The sequence below is a fragment of the Uranotaenia lowii genome, chromosome 3 (genome assembly GCF_029784155.1).
Source record: "Uranotaenia lowii strain MFRU-FL chromosome 3, ASM2978415v1, whole genome shotgun sequence".
Taxonomy (NCBI): domain Eukaryota; kingdom Metazoa; phylum Arthropoda; class Insecta; order Diptera; family Culicidae; genus Uranotaenia; species Uranotaenia lowii.
In genome coordinates, this window is record NC_073693.1 from 199,988,940 (window position 1) to 199,998,595 (window position 9,656).

The following is a 9,656-nucleotide window of genomic DNA, read 5'->3' on the forward strand; positions in this document are numbered from 1 at the left end:
GATTTGGTTACAACTTGCTTCATGAGATTTTATTCCTACTATGCAATTTGATTTTCAAATATGATATAATAGATTATCCCTGAAGTGATTCATCCCAACAATGGGCAGGTTTTATTTTCTTTGAATAAACCTACGATTATTGAATTCTTCTACTAATAATTATCCTTGCACCTTAAACTTGTATGCAAGTCGACCTACAATATTGGTTGCGAAATTTCGAAAGCTTTTCCAACACTATTTTCGCCCGAGTTGATCTGTCAGTGGAAGTTTGTTTTGCTTTGTATTTTCTAGCTTAAATCGCGGCAGCTGAACGAGAATCAGTTTTCAGTTTGCTGTTAGGAAGTGACGATCTTTGCCTACCGAATTCCAGTTGATTCAGGTAAGTTGTAGGGCTCATATTCTACATCGACGACCTCCAACCCGTTTATATTCCAGGGAAGGAACCTCCTGACGCGGTCAGTCCAACAAAGATGGGACGATTCATTTCAGTGATCGCGACGGAATCCGGTGAGTAATATTTACTAGTTAGTTTTTTTGTTGTTGTTGTTTTATACATTCCGTTTTACTTTTTTCGTTTTAGGTGATGATAGAGTGAACCGGCTAATATATTCGATGTTATGACGACTTTTTGTTAACGAAGTTTTTATTGGAATAAATAGAATGGGATGACAACCGATTAATGACGCGTTATGAATGGAAACACCAGAGAAATTCCTCACTAAGGTTTCAAGTGCTCCGCAGGCCAAATGCCTAATGATTTTCCATCTAAATCTTCGATTTCATAGGACGATGAACCGACTTTTCGTACAACTCGCGCGGGAATGTACTGCGGTCCATATTTCGCGTTATAATTGTCGGCCGCACTCGACTGCTTCATGTTACGCCGGAATATGACCTGGCCTACTTCCAATGCTTTTCCGTATTTACGATGTCGTAGATTATAGTTTTTTCTTCCTTCCTCATGCGCTTTACGTAGGTTTTTCTGAACTAATTCATTGATTTGATGAAAAAGTTGTTTTTGTCTAGCTTGTTGCTCGTCGAGAGTTAATTCTGACTCGGACCCGATTCGGTTGTGATCTGTTCCCTGAAGGACGAGTTCATAGCCATGAGTGGCAAAGAAGGGAGTAACTTTCGTTGCAGAGTGTACGGAGGAATTTATTATAGCCTCAATCTCGGACAATTTCACATCCCAAAGCTTTTGATCCCCCCGGGCGTAGGTTCTAATAGCAGCATTGACTGTTCGATTTACCCTTTCCACTGGGTTGGCCTGGGAATGGTATTTCGAATTCAGCCAATGCCGTATGTTGAACCTTGCCAGTAGGGATCGAAATTCTTTCGATGTGAAACAGGAGGCATTGTCAGTGATCATAACTTTGGGGACAGAGTTCCGATAGAACCACTGGTCACGAATCGCGATTGAAACGGCTGCGCTATCTATTCTGCGAAAGGGCAAGAGCATGACCCATTTAGTGTGTAAGTCGACAGTGGACAAGATATACTGATGTTGCTTCTTACTGCGTGGGAGCGGCCCGATGAAGTCAACGGCTACGATTTCCCACGGGTGGGTGGTAATCCGTTGTTCTCCCATGGGCGGAGTTAAGGATATATTGGGCGCCTTACATTCTTTACAAGTTATACAACGGGATACGTAATCCCGAACCTCTGTAGCCATTCTTGGCCAGTAGAAATTCTGACGAATCCTAGCTAAGGTTTTCTCAAAGCCGGTGTGCATGGCCTCATCATGCGAATCGGTGATTATGGCCATACGTTCGGAAGGTGGTGGAATTTGTTTCCAATCATAGCTATTGTCGTGAGGATCCGAAAAATTACCAACGAACTTATAAAGGATGTTATTATGAAATCTATAATCGACATGTTCATCTGGATTGTTTAAAACATTGTGAAGAAGTTCTTCATACCAATCTCCTGGAGTCCTTACGGTGACTGCCGAAACACTCCGGGAGAGCGCGTCAGGGACTATATTTTCCTTTCCCTTTCGATGAACAATTGACATATTGTAGTGTTGTAATTGCAAGCACCATCGGCTGCACCTGGAGGCTGTTTTCCATTTGGTGGACATTAAATGGGTCAACGCTGAGGAATCCGTCACTAGGGTAAAGTGCGATCCCTCAACGTAGCCTCGGAACGCCTCTATCGAAAGAAGGGCTGCTAAGGCCTCTTTCTCGCAGGCGTGATAATTCCGCTGGGGTGTAGTAAGCTTATGAGAATAATAAGCGATAACGTGTTCTGCCCCATCTTGCAATTGAGTTAATACGCCAGCGACGGCGACGTCACTGGCGTCCGTTTGAATTGAAAATTCCTGGTTAAAATTTGGACACGCGAGAATGGGTGCTGAAACTAATTTTTCCTTTATAAGGCTGAACGCGTTTTCAGCCTCTTCCGACCAACCGAGGATTTTAGATTTGGTCTTGAGGAGGTCTGACAAAGCCGACGTCACTCCACTAAAGTCGCCTATGAAGCGTCGGTAGTAGTTTGCCATTCCTAGGAACCTTCGGAGTTTGGTGATCGTATTCGGCCGCTCAAACTCTACGATGGCACGAATCTTCTCCGGGTCGGCCCTCAAACCGTCTGTCGAAAGCAGGTATCCTAGGAATGGCAGTTCTGGTAATCCAAATTTAGATTTGTCAATGTTGATGGCTAGATTAGCGGATGACAGTCGTTGAGCTACATCTTTTAGAAGTCGTGCGTGATCCTCGAACGTCTCCGTGACTATTATAATGTCGTCTAAGTACACGAAGACGTTCGGTTCCAGTTCACCATGTCCCAGAACTCGGTCCATGAGACGGGATAGGGTAGCTGGACTGTTAACTAGCCCAAAGGGGAGTCTGGTGAACTGAAACAACCCCTTGCCCTGGACACTAAAAGCGGTGTATCGTCTGGAGGCTTTCTCCAAAGGAATTTGGAGAAAGGCCTCCGACAAGTCGATAGTACTTAGGTACCTCGCTCTTGGCAGTTGACCTAAGATCCGACCAGGGTGGGGCAAGGGGTAGGCGTCACGCACGGTTCGCTCGTTCACCTTACGAGCGTCTAAACATAATCGAACCTTTCCCGATGGTTTGATTACCGGGACGACATTGGAACACCAATCTGAATTGGCTCTTTCGATTACGCCGGCATTTAACATTCTCCTTAGTTCAGCGTACACTTTTTCCTGAACCTTGGGTGACAGAGTGTACGGATATTGACGTACGGGTGGCTTACCACGCCATTCGTCCGAGATCTCGATGTGATGTTCTGTTAAATGAGTCAAGGACAGTTCCTCAGTGTTGGCCACTTTGAACATGCTCTTGATATAGTCTAACTGTTTCTGTTCTTGGGGAGTTAGTACTGATGATAACGGTGTGTCTGACTCAGTATGTTTGGCTTCTACTACCATACAGGTTTGGACAGTCGGCCATATCTGGAACCGCTGCCAGAAGTCCATTCCAAGTATACAGTCAGTAGTCAAGTCCTGAATGACTAACGTTGGGATTATTTTAAGTTGTTGGTGGAAATTATAGGGTATATCTAATTGACCAAGAACCTTAAGAGTAGTTCCGTTAGCAGAACGTACTGTTACAGGGTTAGCTGTTGTTTTAAGTCTTTGATTACTAAACTTATTGTAGACCTTCTGACTAATTAAAGTTAGTTGGCTACCTGAATCGAGTAAGGCCTTGCATTTAATGCCGTAGATTTTGATATCAGCGTAGGGGCGATTATCTCCAAAATGAGAAAGGGAAATAGTAAAAGTCTGTGTTAAGCTATCATTAGTTTCAACTGGGAAAGGTTCCCAGAACTTAGACGGAGTATCGTTCAGAGGGAAACAATTCACGCGGTGGGGTTCGGCGGTCCGCGGTTTTGGACCGTCTGCGGCACGTTTTTTTGGCAAAACGGGCAGTTATGGGTTTCGTAACCTCTAAATCCGCAGTCTCGACATATCAAGCCACGGTAGCTTTTGCATTGTTCTAATTTATGACCCGTTTGGCGACAGAAAAGACACTCATTAACCCTGGGTGGCTGATAGGCCGCGATCATATGTTCTATGGTTCTAGGTTTTGAAGTTCCTTCTTGAGGGTCCTGTTGTGGTTTACTCTGTTTCACGTTCTGATATCGATCTTTTCCGGTATCCTGATTTGAGACTTTCCCTCTTTAACCCTGGAGTCCCCGATATGACTCGAAAATCTATTAGGAGGTCTATTTCCGGTGGAAGTGTTGGTACGCGTTTGTTCCCTAGTATCCATCACGGCAAGGATGGACTTTTCTGTACCGAAGAATTTAGGATATAAAGAAAAGTTCGAAGCATCTATACGATGTCCGGCTTCTCTTAATTCTGTTAAATTGTTGATAGGGGTCCATAAAATCAGCTTTTTATAATCGACTCTCATGTTGCGTTTAATAACGTTAAGCTTTTCTTCGTCACTCATGGGGTGCAGCATGGAACGAAACATACCCTCCATTTCAAAATAAAAATCTTGAAAGGTTTCGTTACGTTGTTGGCGTCGAAGATAGATACGAGTTCGTAGCAATGAATCCAGCTCGGGATGCACGAACGTGTTGCGCAACTCTTGAATCAGATGCTGCCAACTTGATAAGCGACCGGCTGACCTTAGGGTCATATACCAGTTTAGCGCTGGGCCTGTAAAAAGGTGAAAGGCTGAATCAAACAGCTCGTCCTCTGATATTCTTTCTGATAACGCCAACTGCGATACCAGCGTAAGGAACTCGTTCAGTTTGAGTCCTTGATCATTTCCCGCGTACTTTTCTAACGCCCATTTTGAAACCGGAAGTGAGTTATGGGAACGACCGCGGTGTCGCTCAAATTGTCTATTTCTATCTGAATATCGATCGAAATTAGCTTGCGCATATTCACGACGGTCTTCAAACGATACGGTTGGTTGACGCGATGGAAAATTGGGATCTTGATAATCATGTCGATAACCGAAATCATTTCGAGAGGGTTCTTGAGGTACGAAAGGGTAGTAATGTGGAACATTTTGCTCCCGAAGATTCTTGGGTAAGGCGAATTCGACACGCGGCGGCTCATGAAGCATAGTTTCGGATTGGAACGGCTGTCGATAGCCAACCGAAGTATAAGGGTAAACATTGTTCGTTGATTGTCGAATGGTTTCAGATTTGGTTACCGGCATATGGGACGGAACATTCCGATTCGAATAAGAGGAATAGGGTACGAAAGTATCGTTTTCTCGAGGGTTCAAGTAGTCGAATCGCGGTTCCCGAAAACTTTGCTGGGCCATTCCCGACACGTTTGACCAAATAGTGGATGGTAATTCTGTTGACGTAATCGGATCTTGTTGGTATCGATGTTCCTTGGGGAACGTATTCCGTACTGGAGAATAATTCGGACCGCTTGGTAAACCCGACCACGATGGATTATAATTCACGGACACAGTGGGCCGAGTGCCTGTTGTAAAAATCGGGGGATTCGTAACCGGAACCGGATATCGGTATGTAGTGATTTGGGGATACGACAGATTTTCCGAATCATTATGTAAAAACGAATTTCGGGGATTACAATCCGGATTGTTTAAATACGAACGCGCGTTATTCCGAGTCATTCCAGACTGCAACGAGGAAGGAACCGTTGATTTGGGAACTGTTCCCGTACGATTAGCTGATGTCGCGGCGGATAATTGGTACTCATTAGCATTCGTAACCGGACGTTGAGTGTTAATCTGAGCTTCCTTAAACTTTCTCAATTCAATCAATTCCTGTTCCAAACTCAATAAAGCATTCCTAAACCCTCTTTTATCCACGTCTTCCGAATCAATCAACCCTAATCTGGCTAAAGAATTAGCAATATCTAATTCTTCAACTTCTTCTCTAGAATGTTCGTGCTGAATCGCTAACACGTCATCTCTTATTGGGACGGTCGACACCGGTTGCACATCTGATGACGCAACCGGAGCTTCTTCAAAGAATTCTTCGAGATCGATTTCATTCGCGGGCCCATCCTCTTTTTCTCCCATCCAATTACAATAATAATATTTGTTTAACACATACAAAACCCGTTGTTGTAACGTCTCCAAGAATTGAAGATCGTGTTGATCGGATACCTTTTTCTTCAACAGCACTATTCGACAGCCTAGATGTAGAAGTACTGAGCGAAGTCTTGGGGGAAGTCGTTTCACATTTGTGTAACAGACTTCTTCGATGGTTACTAGTTTTGCTTCACAAATTTCGATTTCTTTCTGTGGGTTTCTATCAAATATTCTGTTTTCTTCCGAATTTTCTTCCCTCTCTAACTTCAATCTTTCCCGCAACGATCGTCTTTTACGCGCAATGTTATCACTTTCCCCAAACTTAATTCCTCTGATTTCGAGTTCGAATGATAGTTCGTCTTCTTCCAGATGATCAACTCTGAGGTCGAAAAATCGTGTTCCTAAATCATTTTCGGTTAAAACCGTTGTTGCTGAATCTGATCGGGCCATTATTGCTATCTGGTTTAAGGAACCGTTAATTATCTGTTTGTGTTGTAACCTTTAAATCCAATAATAAAGCTCAGTGAAATGTCAATTGTTATATACCACTGCTGAAAAAATATTATACATCCCAAAATATTGTTTCCTTTTTTTCAATTAGGGTCCTTTTGAACGAATATTCGATCTTAAATTATACGAAACAAGTCTGAAAATAACCAAATTTAGAGATGAACATTTACCATAATTTTTAAACAGACTACACGCTTCCAACAATCCTATGAATCAGACGGAAACAACATAAATATCGCGAAAACGACAGTTGTCGAGAATCTCCCCTAGCTAGGGTAAAAATATTCAAATGAAATTTGAATATTTTTTATTTACGCAGATCGCCAAGTATAAGTGTCGACTAGCTCAGGCGGCTACTTTGTCAGGGTCGGCTTCCACTAGCTAGCAGAGAAACAACAACAGGGGTGGACTGGGATAAAGATACGGCAGCAGAATTCTCTCTGGCAATATGGGCTCTCGGACCTAATTTAGAAAAAATGTATTTTCATTTCAAACGTTTATTGGACAGACATTACAACAGTAGGAAAGGGAACCGGTGCGGCCGTTGATGTCCTGGTCCTGGAATGCAGCATGGTGAATGTGCCCTGGAGGCGGGCCCGCAGCTGGAGATGAATGGCTTGATGGTTGATTGCAGATGGTGGGGAGAGAGAGAGCTTGAGACGACGAGAATGAGATTCGGCGACGGACGGACGGACGGCTTAAGATTTGAGTGTGGTAGGCGGAGAGGTTAAGGTATTGACTGCTTGAGGAGGGGCTAAATGACGGGCGGAGCCACGCACCTGATTATTGATAGTCAATTTGTTACCTGTGCTCCTGCAAGGCCACGTGTCTGGTCCTTTCTCGGTCGTCCCAAGCCTGGTATCTCCACAGATGTTGCTGGATGTTGCAGGATTCCTGGGACAGCCAAACCCCGTGCTGGTCAGAGGCCCGTGTGTCTTCAGAACGAACCTTGAAAGCCTGAAGAGTTCCCAGGCAGGGTTTTCCGGGCCACGTGGTCGCTGCTTGGAAAGGCGCGCTAGGTGTCGGCAAAAGCGCTACCTCCCCTTTGTTCCTGGGCACCAGCGAGATGAAGAACCCGGCAAAGCTGGAACGGGTCGGATTAATGGCGGCTAGACCCCCGGCTTCGAACAGATCGGTTTCTGTCTGGTCTTTCCCACTGGCCACGTGGACACGACTTCGGCGATGCGCTCGTCAACGGAAGAGCGCTTTCCCTTTCGGATGTTGTTTGACGTTTCCTCGAACCACGGACAGGCAAGGAATCCGGTAGGGAAAAAGTCCGGTAACAGCAGCTGGTAGAACTTCGATGGTGGCTCGCTTTTGGTGTAGCAAATGTTGGCTGGGTACACTACAGAGCACTTGAGCACACTTGTTTCTTCCCAGAAGAAGCTACGTGAAACACGTCTTCCCTGCTTGAGCGTTCCGGACTGAATGCCCGCTTTACTGCCAAGCCGTCGTCGTTGCGCTTTGTTTCGTTCTACTCTCCACTTTTTCGCTCGATTTTCGCCTGAGTTTCCGGCTGTCAACAAATTTTCGGCGATAGAGTTGGGAGCTATTGGCTGTCGAGTTCGAATGGTAGGAGTGAATGTAGGGTGACAAAAGACACTGAAAATAATCTCGCTAACAAATATTCATATCTCCATCTGTACCGTTGAGCCGTCAACACGTACGCCGGAGCATCGTATCGTTGCTGTGTACCTGCAGGAACATTTTACATTATTTATTTTTTCCTTACCTGTATTTCAATCAGCACTTTTCAGTGCTAAAATTATTTTCATTTTCTTTTATTCATATTTTCTCTTTTCTTTCCAGCATGGGGAAGTCTTCGGCCGGCTCAAGGGCCGGAAGAAAACGGATTGCTGAACCTAATCCAGGGCCATCTGCCAAAAAAGTTGAAATTTCCAATTCATTCGATGTCCTTCATAACATCGGTGATGAGGAAATATTCATATTTAATTCTGATAAGAGTACTAAGAAACCTTCTTCTTCTTCTTATACTCTTAAAAACGAAAAGATTCCACCAATAACGGTCACGATTCCTGACTTCAATGCCTTTCGAAAAGAAATCGTCACTTCCGTCAAGGATGTGAAGATTTCTTTTCAGATCGGTCGAAGGGGAACTGCTCGTATATTGGCGGAATCTTTTAATGATTTTCAAAAGGTTTTAAATTATTTGAATAATAAAAAACACCAATTTTTTACGTACGACACTAGAGGTGATCGTCCTTTTAAAGTTGTACTTCGTGGTCTCACCGGCGATCAGACACCGGATGAGATCACAAATGAATTAAATTCTTTGTTAGGTTTTTCTCCAATTCAAGTAATTCAAATGAGGAAAAGAACCAACACGAATAATATCAGTAGTGTTGGTTTTGCTCCTGAACTTTATTTGATCCATTTTAAAAAGGATCAGGTTAATAATTTGCAAATTCTTGAAAAGGCTCGTCTTATGTTTCATTGTCGAGTCAAATTCGAACCTTTTCGTAAATCTTCTACCAATTTTCTTCAAAATATTACGCAATGTCGCCGTTGTCAAGCTTTTTGTCATGGCACTAAAAATTGTAGAATGAATGCCAGATGCATGTTTTGCGGCTCATTCGATCATGAAAAATCTAAATGCCTTTTTGGTGGTGATAAGCCAAAAACAGAATTTTTTAAGTGTGCAAATTGCGCAGGTAATCATTCCTCGAATTCGCTAGACTGTCCCATCAGGGCAAAAATTATTGCTTCTAGGAAAAATCCCAAAGTTTCCAGAAAAGTTTCTTCTCCTCCTTCCTCTTTTTCGTCTTCACTCGTCAGGCCGGCAAACAACCTGCCTGTTCGCATTCAGCCTCGGTCTACATTGGAATCACGGCTGGGTAATACCCGAAGTGATTTTAATGTTACCTGGGCTGATTCTGCGCCCCAGACTCGTTGTTTATCGTTCTCAGAGGTGGTTGAAAATGGGTTTCCCTCTTCAGGTTTAACTAATAAAAATGGGAAAAAACCAAGTCTCAACGTTCATGCGAAGGCTTGGGAAAATCCCCGAAATTCAAATACTTTTTCTTCTCCTTCCTCTTCTGATTCTAACAATTTTGTTGATTTGGGTGAGATTACTGAGGAAAAATTAAAATTTTTGCATCAAAATTTAATGGAAATGATGCAACTTAT

General features: G+C 43.5%; 1 protein-coding gene across 1 annotated transcript; it reads right to left on the reverse strand.

Annotated features, from left to right (window-relative positions):
* Positions 1 to 4,097: 4,097 nt before the first annotated feature.
* Positions 4,098 to 8,092, reverse strand: LOC129753002 (uncharacterized). Its single transcript, XM_055748794.1, has 2 exons — positions 7,315 to 8,092; positions 4,098 to 7,162 (listed from the first exon to the last, which is right to left on the reverse strand). Exon 2 carries the CDS (start codon positions 6,447 to 6,449, stop codon positions 4,098 to 4,100), a length of 2,352 nt encoding a protein of 783 aa, XP_055604769.1. The 5' UTR covers positions 6,450 to 7,162; positions 7,315 to 8,092.
* Positions 8,093 to 9,656: the final 1,564 nt, after the last annotated feature.

Excerpts from the sequence above, each read along its gene's own strand:
- LOC129753002 (XM_055748794.1), bottom strand. The coding sequence starts at position 6,449 with ATGGCCCGATCAGATTCAGCAACAACGGTTTTAACCGAAAATGATTTA.